Source organism: Ipomoea triloba, chromosome 12 (assembly GCF_003576645.1).
Source record: "Ipomoea triloba cultivar NCNSP0323 chromosome 12, ASM357664v1".
In the NCBI taxonomy this organism is placed as follows: Eukaryota; Viridiplantae; Streptophyta; class Magnoliopsida; order Solanales; family Convolvulaceae; genus Ipomoea; species Ipomoea triloba.
Window position 1 is genome coordinate 9877574 of NC_044927.1, and position 18143 is coordinate 9895716.

An 18143-nucleotide genomic window follows, 5' to 3' on the forward strand; every position below is an offset into this window, starting at 1 on the left:
AAGTGGGATAGATCAGATTGCAACAATAATTTGAGAAAGAAAAATAAATGAGGCACAGATTTTACGTGGAAAACCCCTAAACAAATTAGGGTAAAAACCACGGGCAAGGGTAGAAGAATTTCACTATGAGAAAATAGGAGTTACAACCACTCTCTAACTAACAAGGAGAAAACAAGGATAATTCTCTCTTGCTAGGAAGGAGAAATACACTCAACAAACTCTCTAATATCTCTAGTATATGAGGGAAGAATATAATGATTTGGGATGACTAGAATGACAAATGACCACCCTATTTATAGTTGTAGATTTGGGGTCATTTTGTAGTTAGTCTAAAATGTAGGGACCAAACAATAAATATTTTTGTTCAAACTTTGTAGCTGCCTAACTCTTGGACTTGCCTAACATTCTTGATCAAACTTTGCAACTTGCCTAACCATTGTGGCTGCTGCCAAATTAATCCATTTGCCGACAAAACTGAAACAACACAAAATCAGCAATCATCTTAGGAAAGAANCTTGGACTTGCCTAACATTCTTGATCAAACTTTGCAACTTGCCTAACCATTGTGGCTGCTGCCAAATTAATCCATTTGCCGACAAAACTGAAACAACACAAAATCAGCAATCATCTTAGGAAAGAAATTCATATCAATATTAATCCTTAAATCTACGTACCTGAAGGAGACGACCGGAGAGGAGCTGTTGGAGCGAGTACGGCACAAGGAGACGACCGGAGAGGAGCTGTTGGAGCGAGTACGGCACGCTGGAAGGTCACGCAGGTCGATCTCATGCCGTCGTCGCCGATCTACTCACGCCGGATGCTCACGCCGCGCTTGCTGCTCAACGTCGCTGCTCACTGTACATGAAGGTTAAAGAGATGAACGAAGTGATTTGTGCGTGAGATCTGTTGCCAGTATGAACGAAGAAGAGACGAGGAAGGAACGAAGTGATTTGTGCGTGAAGGAGTCTGGCTGCTGCTTTGCTGATCTGTGATAATTAAATAAAGAAGGAACTGTTTTACGTATTTTTTTTTAATTTTTGAATTAAACATACGGCATCGGTTCTAAGGAGAACCGACGCCGTATGTCTTTAATTTTATTTTAAATAAATAATTTGTAACATACGACGTCGGTTTTAGGGAGAACCGACGTCGTATGTCTTTAATCTTTTTTATTAAGAATAAAATAAAGACATACGACGCCGGTTCTGCCCAGAACCGACGTCGTATGTCTTACTATTTAAAAAAAAAATATTTATGACGTCGGTTTTTGCTAAGAACCGACGTTGTAAATAATATATATTATTTTTGCTTTATTTTAATCACATATAACGTTGGTTTTTGCTAAGAACCGACGTTGTAAATAATATATATTATTTTTGCTTTATTTTAATCACATATAACGTCGGTTTGTCAAAAACCGACGTTAATTAGGCGACGTAGTAACCTCTTTCTGTAGTAGTGCAATTATCATTGATACTGCTTGCGCTGCTACGAGGTCTACTGTTAATTATGGCTGGAGATTATCACGGATACTACTTGCGCTGCTACGAGACAGAGATTATCACTGATACTGCTTCCGCTACTACAAGACAGATTCCTTGTATTTAATTTATTCAGTATCATTATACTACAAATACTCTAACACAAACACCATGTATTATTATCATAGTTTAGTCTTTAGCCTTGTGATGGGCCTAATAGGAATTCTTAATGGATGTGGACTACTTTGCATTAAGGCCTAGTGGTTACCATCAATGCATGGAGGCCTACTTGGAAGGGAAAAGGAGGGATTTTTCAATGTTGCGGGACACTAGTAGAAGAGGTGTAGGAGTTGGCCTTTGGAGGCAAATTATCAATCGTTATACCTGCACCACGGTGCACATAGAAATGTGCACCACGTACGTAAAACGACGTCGTTTCGGTGTTAGTAGACGCGGACACGAATGATTCAGGGAATTCATTGTCTATAATACACATAATCATTATTTATAATACACAGAACGTTTCTATAATACACATAATCATTATTTATAATACACAGAACGTTTGCCTAGAATACACAATCATTATTTATAATACACAGAACGTTTGCCTAGAATACACAGAATGTTTGCCCAGAATACACAGAATATTGACACAAAATACACAGATGTTAGTGACGCGAATGACTCCAGGGAATTCATTATCTATAATACACATAATCATTATATAGAATACACAGAACGTTTGCCTAGAATACACAGAATGTTTGCCCATAATACACAGAATATTGACGCAAAATACACAGAACTCATCCTCCTAACATTCGAATGCACAAACACATCACAACTTGTGTTAATAACATGAATACACATAATATTTACACAAAATACACAGAACTCATCCTCCTAAACATTCGAATGCACAAACACATCACAACATGTGTTACTAACATGAAATCACAACATGTGTTACTAACATGAATACACATAACGGTTGCCTATAATACACAGAACGGTTGCCTAGAATACACAGAGTGATTGCCTGAAATACACAGAATATTAACATAAATACAGAGAGCAGCCGAAACGGGAAACGTGATTTCCAAAAAAAAACGGACGATTAGTTTACAATGCTCAAAACAACGTCGTTTAGGTACGTGGTGCACATTGCTATGTGTACCGTGGTGCACAGTATAATTTGCTATCGACCCGGGTCCACCTTGTAAGGTGGACCCATGTATATGTTCATAATTTCAGATTTTTATGTTTACAATTTCATAACTCTATGTTCAACAGTATCAAAACTCTATGTTCAATATTATAACACAATTTTTTAATCTATATAACAAAATTGTAAATATAGAGTTCAAAAGTTGTGAATATTGAGTACAATTTTAGATCTCAATATACAAAATTGCATTACTCAATATTCACAACTTTTGAACTATATATTCACAATTTTGTTATTAGATTAAAAAATTGTGTTATAATATTGAACATAGAGTTATGAAATTGTGAACATTAAATTATGAAATTGTGAACATGAAGTTATAGAAGAGAGAACATGGAGTTATAAAATTGTGAACATAAGATTATGAAATTATGAACATAGAATTATGAAATTGGGAGCATAGACCCAGATCCACCTTGCAAGGTGGACCCAGGTCCATGGCATAACAACTGGCAAATTATACAGTGCACCACGGTGCACACAGCAATGTGCACCACATACGTAAACGACGTCGTTTTGAGCATTGTAAACTAACCGCCCCTTTTTTTGAAAATTACGTTTTTCGTCTCGGTCGGTATGTGTATTTATGTTAATATTTTGTGTATTCTAGGTAATCGTTCTGTGTATTCCAAGCAATCACTCTATGTATTCTAGGCAACCGTTCTGTGTATTCATGTTAGTAACACATGTAGTGATGTGTTTGTGCATTCGAATGTTTAGGAGGACGAGTTCTGTGTATTTTGTGTCAATATTCTGTGTATTCATGTTATTAACACAGGTTATGATGTGTTTGTGCATTCGAATGTTAGGAGGATGAGTTCTGTGTATTTTGTGTCAATATTCTTCTGTGTATTCTAGGTAATCGTTCTCTGTATTCCAGACAATCATTTTGTTTATTCTAGGCAATTGTTCTGTGTATTCATGTTAGTAACACATGTTGTGATGTGTTTGTGCATTCGAATGTTATGGAGGGTGAGTTCTGTGTATTTTGGGTCAATATTCTGTGTATTCATGTTATTAACACAGGTTGTGATGTGTTTGTGCATTCGAATGTTAGGAGGATGAGTTCTATTTTGTGTCAATATCCTGTGTATTCTGGGCAAACATTATGTGTATTCTAGGTAAACGTTCTTTGTATTCTAGATAATGATTATGTGTATTATAGATAATGAATTCGCTGGAGTCATTCGCGTTCGCGCCCACTAACATCGAAACGACGTCGTTTTGGACCAGGGTGCACATTGCTATGTGCACCGTGGTGCACGATATAACAATTGATAACAACTTTTCCTTGGAAGAGAAAGGGAGTGGAGCTTGGTTCAGTTTTGTCTTTTTATTCTATTTTGGTAAAGTTACAAACCAAGTGAAAAAGGGTGGGAGATTTCTTCCTTAGAGTTTAGAATCAAGTGAGGATTTAAAATGATGTAATAATTTGGATGAATTCTGATCTGTTTTTATCTTGATTTTCTTGCGTTGAACAGATGTTCTAAAGCTGGAGATCTGCGTAGACCCTTTCAGTTAATGCAAAATCTTGTGTGACCCTCGAGTCACAAATTCTTGTCGATGAGACATGTCGAATCAATGTGAAAATATAATATATTACTAATCAAGAATAAATTATTTGTTAATGTAATATTTTTATATTTTGATTTAAAAGTATTATATTTTCTTAAAAAATATCGCGCATTGCTTATAAGTAATAAACATTTTATTCTTGATTAGTATTGCATTTTTACGTTTCCATCTTGACTCGACCAGTTTTAGAGATAAGGATCTGTAATACGGTCTCACAGAGTCATTCTTGAGTTAATTATGTTTTCATCTCATTTTATGTGAATTAATGGAATTTAATTACACCAATTTATAATTTATTTTTTGTAATATTAAATTTAATATTAGTATATAAAATTTATATATTTCTAAATTATATTAAAATTACTAGTACATCTTTCTCATTTTATATGTAATACAGTCCTACTTATTATTTATTGGTTAAATCAACTTTTTTTTTCTGTAGTATTTTTTTAACTTATTTTTAAATCTAATTTTTTGTGTGTTTAATAATATTTTTAGTGTAGTTTCTAAATATATAAATTTTATATGCTAATACAAAATTTAATATTTTATTTAAGTCATGTTTCAGTTAATTGAACCAGACACATAAAATGGGACGAATGAAGTATTAAATAAAAAAATCAAATATAAAAATAATAAGAAACGATTTAAAAAAAAGTTAAAAAAAAAGAAAATAAAATAATTTAACCAATGAATAATAAATAAAATAAAATAAGACAACTGGAGTATTAAATTGTTATATGTTTTATAAAAATATTGTCTGATGGAGAACTAATGTAATTTGAATGATTTAATAATTTAATCAATATTTGTATAAGGGTATTTGCATATTCAAGTACCATCAAAATATTCATGACCAAATTAAAAATTAATTGAAATTATGCTAACATTTCAAATTTTATTCTAAAGTATTTATTTGAATATATTTAAATAAAATTATAAAATACATATTTGTTGGGTGTCGATTGAATTGACTGAGCTCAGCCTCTACTTCATTCGAGACGTAATGTTTTGGCTTATCATAAAGGGGTGTGGTTGAAGCAAGGGGTAATGTCCACCTACTTATTATCGATTAATTTTAAGTAGAATATGACAACTAGATAGTCAAAGAACTCTATGATCACAAAATGAATGGCCTCTTGAAAAGTAAAAATAATGCAGCGTGAGATCCATCAATATTTAAATTTTTTTTCCAGCAATAAGCAATTAAAAAAAAAAGTTAAAACTTATTTCCACTTTCTTGGTTCATTTAAATGAGCCACCAAAATACACCCGAAGCGGGCTGCGGCACGTGCATGTCGACATATTTCTCACCATTTCCATGGCATTTCGCGTACGAACGATCTAAAGCGCCATGGATCTACCCTAAAATGACTCTATATGTCCTCATTTTATATGTCTCTTTCTTAGCTGCCATACCACTTGGGTATATTGACCTTTCTGCCCTTTCTATCTTCTGCAAAATTGTCATCTCTTCCGTTTCTTACTTTACCCATCCAATCCGGTCATTCAACTCATTCTTGAGAGTTTGTAACGAAATTCAACTCTCTAAAGATTAATTCAAATTATTTATCATTTAACCAACTTGGTTGTCGTGAGTGATAGTGCACTCTTGTCCCCTAAAAGAGGTTGGGAGTTTGAATTCCCTCTTGTAGGCAAAAATCAATCTGACCAGCACTTTGGCCTGTAATTGGGTTTGAATTCCCTCTAATCTAAAAAAATTTATTTATTATAATTTAATTTTGAATATTTGGTTTTGTATTATATTTATATAATTAAAAATTATTAGATTAAAAGTATTTTTAAACCTAACAAGTTTAAATTTTAAAAATATTTTTTAAAAATAAAAGAAGTAACCAAAGGTATTAATGAATAATAACTAAATAAGTAAAATGAGATAGGACTATATCAAATGTGTTGTACATTTTGTGATGGTGTGAAGGAAGGAATACAAATTGGTCAAATTCAAATTTACCATCTTTGATATAATTAAAAGATAAAAATGATAAAAATATAAAAATAAAATAAAAAAAGTTTAAATCTTCTCCCAGTCGAGTCGTAGCCCCAAAGGCTTTTAGGCGTAGTTATTAATATTCTCTAACAAATGTTCATACGTAACACTTTCTCAAAAACTTGATAGATCTAAGCTAGTCAAATGATCTGATCTACACGTTTTCTATTTATGATCTTTACATAAAAATCTTGAAGAACCTACATTTCTCAAAGTTTTTTTTTTTTTTTTTTTTTTTTTTGCAATTCCGAAGGAAATAAAAACTTATTACTTAATTACCACCAATTTGCATCCTAAATCTCTTACCAAATCAAGTGATCAAGTCAACATTAAATATATTTATACATGCCTCTAATAATTACTTTGTAATTATTTGATTATATTTAGAGTGTCTTTGGTTCGACTCGAAATCAGAATGTGAATCAAATACTTGGTAATGGTAATAGGTATTGCCGTATTGGTGAAAGTGTTTTACATGTTTGGTAGTAGGGTGGAATTTGAGTACATGTTTGATTATGTATGACCGTATAGTGAAAAAAAAGTTGTAAAAATATAAAAACGAAAAATCAAGGCAATTGATTATAATATAATGGCATCCAAAACACCAATATGAACAAAAAAAAAAAAGCAAAACAAAAATTTAAAAGCACTAATCCAAACATAAAAATTAAATCACCAATATAAGATGGAATGATACCCCTTTTTAATTAAGGAATATGGTTTTTAATTAATTGATGTTATGCCTGAGTTATGGATTTGTTAAAGATTTTGTGGTCAAGTGGTATAGCTATAGCCTTTTTAAATGAGAGGTCACAAGTTTGATTCCTCAGAGAATCAAACACATCCTTAGTTTTGAAATAAGTATTCTGTGACCATCTCATTGTAAGACATGTAATAATTTTTAATTAAAATATAATACCTTTTTTTTCTCTGTACACTATATTTCAAGTAAAAAATATTACACATCTCACGCGAGATGATCTCACGCAAAAGTTAAACCTAATTTTGTTTATAATACTTAACCTTTATTAGTATTCCTCAATTTATATTCGCATTTTTATGTTAGTAAAATTATACCTTCTATTAAAACTAATAAACTTTCAATTTTTTTTTAAACATAATTACCTTTGTGATAGTTTTAAAAATGTATTAATTTCATCCAAATCGTAATTAAGCCTCATATAATGAGTGACTCCTTTGCGAGACCGTTTCACGGATCATTATTTATGAAACTCGTCTATGAAAATGTAATACTTATACTGAAAAATATAATACTAATAATGAAAAAATGTTTGTTACTTAGAAAGTGTAATACTTACAAAAGTATTAAGTTTTTTTTTTTTTTTTTTTTTTTGTAACTTATAAGCACTTCATTACTGATTAGTATGTATTACGCTTTTTAGTATAAGTATTACATTTTCATTTTGACCTAACTTGAGTCACAGATAGGGAGTCTCACATAAGTTTTTGCCTCAATCAAATAAATATAATAAGCTAGATTTAGCAACGGCCTGCAAAGTTGAAAAAATTTTATCACTTTGAAATGAAGGAAACAATTTTTTTTTATTTGACGTGCAGAAAAGATATTAATCTTCTTGTTTAACCACACGATAGGTAAAAAGTGAAAAATCCATTGAAGAAGTACCGAAGGGCATAGAAGTAAGTATGACATATCTTTGTAGCTAGTAGCCAAACCATCCCATCTCTATATATTATTATTACTTATTAGGTAGAATATAATATGACGTTAGGTGCGATTGGATTCTATTTCATTGCATCAAATTAAGGCTCCTTTTCATACTAGCCCAAATACAGCCAACAGAGAAAAAGTGCAGAGAAAGCAGACGACAGATAGAGCAAAGCGATGTTTAGATTTGGCGATGCTTTCTCGACGGTGATGCATGTTATGTTGAGGAAAAGCATGAACGTGTACCAAGATTTGGCGCATGTGTTGCTCGATTTGGGTTCGATTCTCGTCTCGGTTTTCCGGTTTTCGAGCACCGTCATGAGGCGATCCAACGCCTCGGTTTCAACCCGCCACCACTCGCCTATGTCCTCCGGGTTTACCCGGCACGACCGGTAGCTCAACTCTATCTTAGTCTTGATTGAAATGAGACTTTTTATCTGTGACCTTTTGTTTGAAATGGTAACAGTGAGACTTGTAAGTCAATGGCTTCTCTGATCTATTGTAGTATTGTGAATTGAAGTTCAATTCATTGATAATATAAAGAGGTTTCTTGGTGGTGCTAGCTAGATAGTGCTTTAATTTGTTTGCATTTGTTCAGTAAACATAACCAGGCAACATCATATTAACATTGTACTAAACCTGGGATTTGACAAAGATTACATAGGTAGTACAATAGATTTAATTAAGAAAGAGATTTGATGTCTTCGTGACCAATTTTCGCATCATAGCATCATCATAATCTTCATTCTTCACATCTTTGACATAACATAGTCCATGACATCCACAAGAAAATCAGCATCATCTTTAGAGAAGCAGAGTGGAGGAGTGATTCTGAACACATTTCCATACAATCCACCCTTGCCAATTAACACCCCCAAATCTAGATAGCAAACAATAACAAACAATGGTAATAGAAGGGTTAGGATAAGCATTTACCACTGCACCAAAAATTATAACTAGTAACAAATGCGTAATTTTATTTTCTTATAGACCGCCATCACATTTTTGAGCTGGACTTGACCCTTCACCGGCCTCCGCCCAATAATTCTCTCTTCCAGACTCTGATACCACTTGTTAGATCAAACGCTTACTACCATCCTAAAAGTTATAATTGGTAGCAAAGACGAAACTTTATTACTACATCACATTTTCGAGAGGCAGAGTGCTGGACTTGGCCCTTTACCCAGCAATTTTCCTCCCAGCACCTGATACCACTTATTAGGATCACGTGCTTACCATTATGCAAAAAACTATAGTTAGTTGCAAATGTGCAACTTATACAGCTATCACATTTTCAAGAGGCAGGGTACTTAGACTTTGCCCTTCACCGATCTCTGCCTAACAATCCCCTAACCACCAATTGATGGACTTGGCCCTTATTGGCCTCCGCCCTCTACTTGGTTTTTTAGTACAACGAACATATATAATAAAATAATAAATGTATATATAGCCTCACTATCATCTAGTTGAGTGATATGCCAGAAAGAAAAATGGCCAGAGTCCGGGTTGAAGATGTTACATATATACCTTTCATCTGCTCCATTACATGCACAATTTCTACCCGGGCCGGTGTCTTCTCTTCCCGGTCAGTGACTAGTTCCACCCCCAGCATAAGCCCTCTTCCCCTCACATCACCAATAACTGAAAAAAGCACAAATTGCAGCATCAGATCAAACATATATGACACATCTGTATAGTTCACTGTACTGCTTGTTTATATATGATTATATTTGCCAAAGACCTTGTGGTCTAGTGGCACTCTGTGTCCCGATTTATACTTTCACATGGATGATGGGAGTGGGTTCGAGACTCAGTAGAGGCAACTGTTGACTGTCGGTAGTACTCAAAAAAAATATATGATTATATTCTCTGCTAAGTAATCATACTCTGGTGCTTATCCTTGAGAGCAATTAGGCGGTGTTTCAAGTAGGAGCCAACGGTGTGGGCATTTGCTTGAAGCCCCTCCCTTTCCACTACTCGGAGAACAGCATGCCCGGCTGCTGTGCACACAGGATTTCCTCCGAAGGTGTTGAAGTAATTGTGACGAGTCAGAACCTCAGCAATGTCTGGGGTTGTCACCACTGCTCCCAGAGGGATCCCATTTCCAATTCCCTGTGAGAATATAATGTTGTTGTCTTGTATAATTAAACAGCCAAACAGGCTAACAGATTTATTCATAGGACAAAAAAAGGGTAGACTAACTTTTGCCATTGTCACTATGTCGGGGATAACGCCGTGATTCTCGAAGCCCCAAAAGTGACTTCCTGTCCTGGAAAATCCAGCCTGAACCTCGTCCGCGATACAAAGGCCACCAGCTTTCTTTATACTTTTGTACACCGCCGGCAAGTAATCCGGAGCCAGTTCTACTATGCCACCTACCCCCTAAGTAGGTATATACATATGTAAAATGTTAAGATCAAGCACTTTATTTTTGTATACCGCCACGTTAAAGTTATTTTTTTTTAGCACTATTGACTCTGTTACAATGTAGTATCTGTTCATAGTTACTTTCTCAACCTAGTGAAGCACCACGAGTCAACAGTTGCCTCCACTGAGGCTCGCACTTCCATTATCCATTATCCACGTGAGAGTGTTAATCGGGACATTGAATGCTACTTGATCACAAGGTCTTTTGGCTTAAAGTTATATCTTATTTCAGAGTTTCAATTTTATTTTTGTATACTTCCACATTTTGGATGACGGAAAATTCCACAACCCTTTTGAGTATGAGTAAGCCCTTCCTTTGTGACCCTAGCCGACAAAGAATCACAAAGAAAAAAACCAGCTTATAACACCATCTCAAACCAAGGGGCAATGATTCGATTTCGTGACTTTGTGATCACAAGTGTGGATCTCTTCCCACCATAGTTGGGGTTACCCCATACTGTCACATTGTTTAGAGACAGGGTGTTTAAGCCTCAACCTAATAATCTCTTTAGCCACCAATTTTTAGACTTCACAGTTTTACTGACCTCTGCCCAACATAAAAGATAAGCAAGAAAAAAGAGTTATATTATACATACTTCCAAATTCTATTCCTAATGTAACAAACAAGGATCAATTATTTTTCATCGTGTGAATCTATGGAAAAGTGTCTATATCAAAAATTTGTGTGAGAGAGTATTAATTAAGAGTATAAAATGAAAATCCACCAATATTTTCCAAGAGAAAAATTATCTAAATATGAGATTGAAAAGAGAGTTACCTGTATTGCTTCTGATATAAAAGCTGCAACATTGCCAGAAGTACCAAATTGGATAAGATCTTCCACATCCTTTGCATACTTTTCCCCGTCGGACCCGAAAACACCTCTGTAGGGATCCGGGTTCATGGCGTGGTGAACACCAGTCTGTAGGAACGAGCATCAATTAGCAGGCCGGCCGGCGATGAACAGGGAAAGTGGAATACAAAGATAAGTCGTCTTAGTACCTGAACAACGTTAAATTTCCAGTTACACTGTGCAGTGGCACCCATGGTAGCTCCCGCGTTGCCATGGTATGCGTTCCTAAGAGAAATGATATCCTGACAACCAGTGTACAACCGCGCCATCATAATCGCCAGTTCATTTGCCTCAGTCCCAGAGTTCGTGAAAAACACAACCTGCGCATATATAACATATATGATTATATATACTAAGTAGTAACAGTATTGTAATACTGGCTGATTAGGCTGATTTTTACAATACTGTTTTCAAAGCAGTATTGTAAAAATCAGCCTAATCAGCCATTCGCTGAATTCCCAAGGGATTGCAATTTCGCAGAATTGCAATTCCCTCCAAATGATGAATTTCAATTCATGGGGGTAGCAATTCGGTGGAGAGGAGGGGCAATTTGTTGGTGTAAAGACAATTTTACCCCTCATCCCATACCCTTTGTCATTTCCCCCTAATTCCCTCATCCCAACCAAACGCCCTGTAAGTTGTGCTAATTTCAATCCTAGGCAATTATTAGTGGATAGACGAACCGATGGACTAATCGACTAATTAGGTGTCGAGTTGACGCCTAACTCGACCAAATCCGTGCCCAACTCGGCCCAGTTGGGGTCAACTCGGGCTAGTGATTTTTTAACCATCTTAGGTACTCCTTTTCCATATTTATCTAGTCATATATTCAATTAACTATTTATATACAGTTGACTAGTTTGTAGATTATAATAATCTAACAACTCCTAATTCTGAGTGAGAAAAATAAAGACAATATACTCGAATTACTTGCATTCTCTAGGTGGAAAGGTTATTATAATCTAAATAAAGACACTAGTACCTAATGTCTTCTATACAAAATTGGTAGTACCAGCCTTGATCCTATTCAATTGATCGATAATAATTGCCAATTTCATTTATTTAAGGTTTACTTTTAGATCACCAGGCATCCTGGAGGCAAGTGCTTCGGCGAAATCTGTGATTGCTGGGTTAAGGTACAAAATTGTCGAGTGTTGCAGCCGTTTTGTCTGCTCTACGATAGCCTCCACCACCTCGGGGTGGCAGTGGCCGCAGCTCACGGTGGCGATCCCCCCAAATGCATCAAGATATCTTCGCCCTTTATCATCGTACAAGTATTGCATCTTTCCGTGCACCAAATTCAACTGTGATAAAAATACCGCACTCTATTTGTTAGGATCAAACGGTTACCAGTACATAAAAGTTAAGCTCAACTTTATTTTCCCAATATATTGTAATCACATTTTTTAGACAGTAGATGTTGGACTTGATCTCTTATGGACCTCCGCCCAACAATCTCAACATCGAGTGTTAGACTTGATATTTACTGGCCTTAGTCCAACAATACTATCTATATGCAAACTAACAGAGAATATTAAGGAGAATGTAAAGATTTAAATACAAGAAGAATAAACAATATTAATCAGTAATAATCCTATTCCTTAATAGTCCGGTGATCTTTCGATGCTTTAAAACAGAACGAAGAAGAGAGAGAGAAAAGAATAGGAATTTACTGGTTTTTGGTAGAAGTAGAACATGGAGGGGCTGAGGAACTTCTTCCGCTTCATCAGAATCTCATCGGCGGCGGGGCCATTATACGGCGGTGGCGAGTAATCGAAGCTTGGCAGTCGAGGCACGCCCAACACAACATCGTTCCCCTGTTTCTGGGCAACCCCCGGCTGAGAAAGCCATCTTCTCTGTTCCGACCAACAACAACGTTGGACCTTTCTCCCACGCGACACAATCCTCAGCATGCTTTTCTTACACAATGGGGTTTTCAAGGGCGTATCAAAACGGCTTTTCACTCTCTCTCTCTCTCTCCCAGTTTTGATCAGAGATGACGCCGGAGAAAAGAAACACAGTTGTTTTGTTGAAATGCTGGAGTGGTGTGGTGCGGTATATATGGGAGAGAGAGAGAAATACAGGCGTGTACGATGATTAGTGACACGTGGCAGCTGTTACAAAATTAATTGAATTCACCCCTGATCGGGAATTGAGAAAGCATAGTAAACTGCTTTGTAATAGAATTTGTAATAGAATCTTGTAATAGAGTTATAATACTCCAAAAGGAAAAAAAAAAAAAAAAGGCTTATCCATGAGTTAATGAAATGCGGAATGATTAAATATAAAAATATATTTAATCTAAATCTAAAAACATAATAAGTTGTACTTTAGAATATATTAGACAATTATACCACTACCGTTATAACTTCCGTTATCTTTTTTACTATTGTTATCATATACATGCATCCACTATATATTTTCTTATATTCTTCAATAATAATAATAATATATACACATTATATATTATATATATTGAAGTTATATGTTAGTAATTTCTTAAAATATAAATATAAAATTTATAAAAACATTTTACATTATTATTATTATTATTTACAATAATTTAAAATATTAATATTAAGCACCTATTTTTTTACGCATCGCGCATAAAAAAAAACTAATCTAATGTATAATAATGTAAATCATGTAGCGAATATTATATAATAATTTTTGTATGAAATGAAACATGACTCTTTATTTTTGTTTGTGTAACAATTAAAAAAAAAAAGAAGTAAAAGTAAGATTGCAATAAATGGGTTAGGCTAATATCTAGAGCAGTAAAAATTACTCCGCTTCATAGTTTTTATGTTTTTAATTAATATGTTTTATATTCTATTTTATATTTATATTTGATTTAATTAATGAATGAATTTTTTATTACATATTATTTGATTTACTATTTATGGGATTATGTAGTTTCACTAGTAGTGAATAAATATTTAAAAAAATTATTTTCTTATAAATTTTATATAATGTCACGTCTAAGGCGTGAACAGAAGTAACATTTCACAACATTTGCAACTATACCTTCTATAAGTTCGTCGACATTTGGTTATTCAATAAAAATAAAAACTAAGAGTGTACTTTTATATTGTAAAGCTTTTATTATATGCATATTTAAATTTTATTTAAAAAATTATGATTTTTTTTGTTTTAGTATATCACGTCAATATATATAAAAAAGAGAAAATAAAAAGTAAAATAACATATAATATTATCGTGTATACCACATTGAAATACTAACCCTTCGATGCATGTAACATTTGCAAATTCATACACAATCCAAAACTAGCTGCAAGCGTTTCAAAACAATCCATAATCACCCTTACCTTTTCCAGGAAAGTCCCCAAGGCCAAAAAACGCATCAAATCGATTCACAAAAAGAATTCTAGATACACACACCTTCCTACAAATATCAATTTTAATCTACTATTGTTAATTGTTGGAAAAAATAGCATAAAATGACATTTTTAATGGCTATTTTGTAGTACAAATATATGTGGGGTCCATTTTCGATTGAGTCGGGTCAAAATGGATTCGGGTTCTCGTAGTTAGACGAAAAGGTTGATATATTGTACGTACAAAACAGATAATGAGTGAATGAGAAATAAGTTCTCAAATTTGACCCATTTGAGTTGGAAAAAAATGGAGGAAAAGCATTAAAGTAAGCTTTTGTCCCACATTGGTTTGGAAAGTGGGTTTGCACCACTATTTATACAAGAGCTTTTCTAAGACTTATTGAATTGTATAGCATAGAGGCTCTCTTGCGTGCAAGAATATATATACATATGTATGTATGTATGTGTAAATATATGTATACATACATACATATATGCATAGGATAGGGTTCCAGTGAGAGCACTTGTGCATCCATGTAATATTTTTTAGTGGCCTTGATTGATTGACACGCACACTTCGTTCGCACACATTTAATCACAATTCGCACACACTTCAACTTGGAATCTTAGTCAATCTAGACCATTAAAAAATTTTGAGATCAAATCTTGTACATCAATCTAAAAAATTTTAATGGTCTCGATTGTTTGGCACACCCACTTCGTTCGCACACAATTAATCACCGTTTGCACACATTTAATCATCGTTCACAAACATTTTATCACCGTTCGCACACACTTCAACTTAGAGTTTTAAATCAATCTAGACCATTAAATTATTACATGTACACAAGATCTAATCTCACGATCTTACCTAAACAAGTGATCTCATATGATCCTAACTCTGTGTGTGTGTGTGTATATATATATATATATATATATATATATATATATATATATATATATATATATATATATATATATATCGGTTCTCGTGCGGCTGGGATGTTGAAGTGCGGTTGTGTAGTGAGAGGAGAGATACACATTGACCATTGAACTATTCGCACAATGCGTCTATGGTAACCAGGAGAGAACTGCGGACGAATCACAGCGCGCCACGTGTCCGAAATGTAGTTGCACCTAACGCTATAACTAGGTGCACGTAATGTTATAACTAGGTGCACATAGGTGCATCCAGGTACAGAAATGTTAACAAGGTAAATTACTTGCACCTGTAAGTGAAAATCGGTGCACACGTGCAAGTAAATTGTACAATGAGCATCAATACTAAGTGCACCTAATGTTATAACTAGGTGCACATAGGTTGCACCCAGGTGCATGAATGTTAACAAAGTAAATTACTTGCACTTGTGCAAGTAAAATGTATTGCAGATGCAAGTAAAATGTATTACAGGTGCAAATGAATTGTACACTGAGCATCAATACTAGGTGCACCTAGGTTGCACCAGGTGCATAAATATTAACAAGGTAAATTACTTGCATTTTCAAGTGAAAATATTTGCGAAAATAGGTACATGAATATTAATAAGGTAAATTAATCGCACTTGTAAGTGAAAATATGTGCGAAAATAAGTGCACTTGTAAGTGAAACTAGGTACACTTGTAAGTGAAACTACGTGCACTTATAAGTGAAACTACGTGCACCAAAGTTCCAGTTATTTACGAAAATGCCATCGCATCATTTTTTTTTTTTAAAATTGCATCTGATTCGTTGATCTGGACACGTGGACAGCTGTGATTTGTCCGTAGTTCTCTCCTGAGCGATAGTACGCACGAGAGTGCAGCCCTATATATATATATATGTATATATATTTGTATTCATATGCGGCTTGTTGCTCTGGTGCGGTCGTGCGACCTTATCTTTGACGTCCAATTCGCCTAATCTAATGGTAGTAATTGCAGTTCGAGCAAGTTAAGTGGAGGGTTTTTTGGTAATTTAAGCATCTATATTACGTGAATTGAAATGGTGCATTTTAATACGTAGAATGATGCGTTTTATTACGTATATTGATGAATTTTAAGTGAATAGGTGCATTTGGTTATACTGTGGAATGATGTGTTTTATCGATCCTCTGGTGCATTTTAGTATATAGAATTGTGTGTTTTGTAACATATATATATATATATATATATTGATATCTTTGACACTGAACCATTATTCACCCCTTATTTTAGTTGTTTTTGGTGCAATTTGTTTATATCTAAGTGTGGATTGAGGCTCGTTTGTGTATTAAGTGTTCAAAAGTGTAATTTGTCCACAACGAGTAGCAAAAAAAGTATTTTGGAGCTTATTGGATCAATTTTGGAAGCTAAGGACCGCACCCAAGGAAGATAGGAGCAGCGGAGCACAAACCAGACAAGAAACACGCAAAGGAGCTGCCACATGGCCACCCACACGGCCGTGAGGCCCAACAAGAATTCGCGACCACGTCACGGCTAGGCTCACGACCGTGAGGCTTGCGTTGTATGTTATTTAAGCATTGTTTTTTTCTGCAATTTGGGGATTTTGAACCCTAGTTTGTTTTGACTTATTTTTCCTCTTCTCTTTAGATTTCCCTAGCATAGATTAGCATAGTTTTACATAGATTGCTTTGATTTCAAGCTTGAATTGCGGATTGGAGTGGATTTCTACCAAGATTTCTTTTTTCTTCAATAGTAAAGATTTCTCTATTCGTTATTTGTTTTCTTCTTAGTTTTCTTGCAATGTTGATGGTTATTTACTTTAGCCTTGTTTTGTTTACCATTATGATGCGTGAGTAGTTATTAGCATTTCGGTTTGGATTAGGGTCCTATTGCTATTCTTGATGCTAGGGTTATGATTATTGCATAAAGGGGATAAATTATCTCCCTAGGGATTTTATGTTTGAATTGGATTATTAATTCTTCTTGTTAGTGATTGATGCGCAGCAATTGTTAGCTTGTTTTGGAGAGACTTTTATCTCAATGAAAGTTGGATAAAAGACTCAAGCCTAACCAATATCAAACCCAATTTTTCTTCTATGAAAATATAGACAATTTGGTTCTTACAATGCTTTTGTGTTTCAAGGGTTAGGATTGATGCATCACGAAAGTGGGGTAGTCCTACTCTAATACTTCTTTATTGATTACTATCGTAGTTTGAACTTGAATTCTTATGTGCATTGCCATATATCCCTTGGTGAATTGTTTTTCCCCTAATTATGAAATTGTTAGTACATCAAGAAAGCAATACCCCTAACCTGGACACATTCTTTTATTAGATAGTTAATCCATTGTTTAATTTGCATTCCTTTCTAATAAAAAAACCCAAAAATATTAGTTTTATTTCCATTCATTAATCTCAGTTTGCTTGGATTCTAGCGAATTCCAAAACATTAGTGCCTAGAATTTTACATACCCTACAAGTACGTGCCATAGCCCCAATCCTCAGTAGAACGACATTTTTTACCCCTTTTTCCCTATCACCACTTTACTCATATATATATATATATATATATATATATATATATATATATATATATATATATATATATATATATATAT

At 34.3% G+C, this 18143-nt stretch overlaps 1 protein-coding gene across 1 annotated transcript; it reads right to left on the reverse strand.

The window, feature by feature from the left end:
* Positions 1-8487: 8487 nt before the first annotated feature.
* On the reverse strand, positions 8488-13277 carry LOC115998616 (alanine--glyoxylate aminotransferase 2 homolog 3, mitochondrial-like). The gene is made up of 8 exons (XM_031238223.1): positions 12939-13277; positions 12339-12569; positions 11415-11585; positions 11191-11334; positions 10188-10367; positions 9872-10097; positions 9513-9626; positions 8488-8865 (listed from the first exon to the last, which is right to left on the reverse strand). Exons 1-8 carry the CDS (start codon positions 13176-13178, stop codon positions 8735-8737), a joined length of 1437 nt encoding a protein of 478 aa, XP_031094083.1. The 5' UTR covers positions 13179-13277; the 3' UTR covers positions 8488-8734.
* Positions 13278-18143: the final 4866 nt, after the last annotated feature.

Excerpts from the sequence above, each read along its gene's own strand:
- LOC115998616 (XM_031238223.1), bottom strand. The coding sequence starts at position 13,178 with ATGCTGAGGATTGTGTCGCGTGGGAGAAAGGTCCAACGTTGTTGTTGG. Across the intron at positions 12,570-12,938 it reads TCTACTTCTACCAAAAACCA|TTGAATTTGGTGCACGGAAA; the intron begins GTAAATTCCTAT and ends TTTTTATCACAG. Across the intron at positions 10,368-11,190 it reads TTATATCAGAAGCAATACAG|GGGGTAGGTGGCATAGTAGA; the intron begins GTAACTCTCTTT and ends ATACCTACTTAG.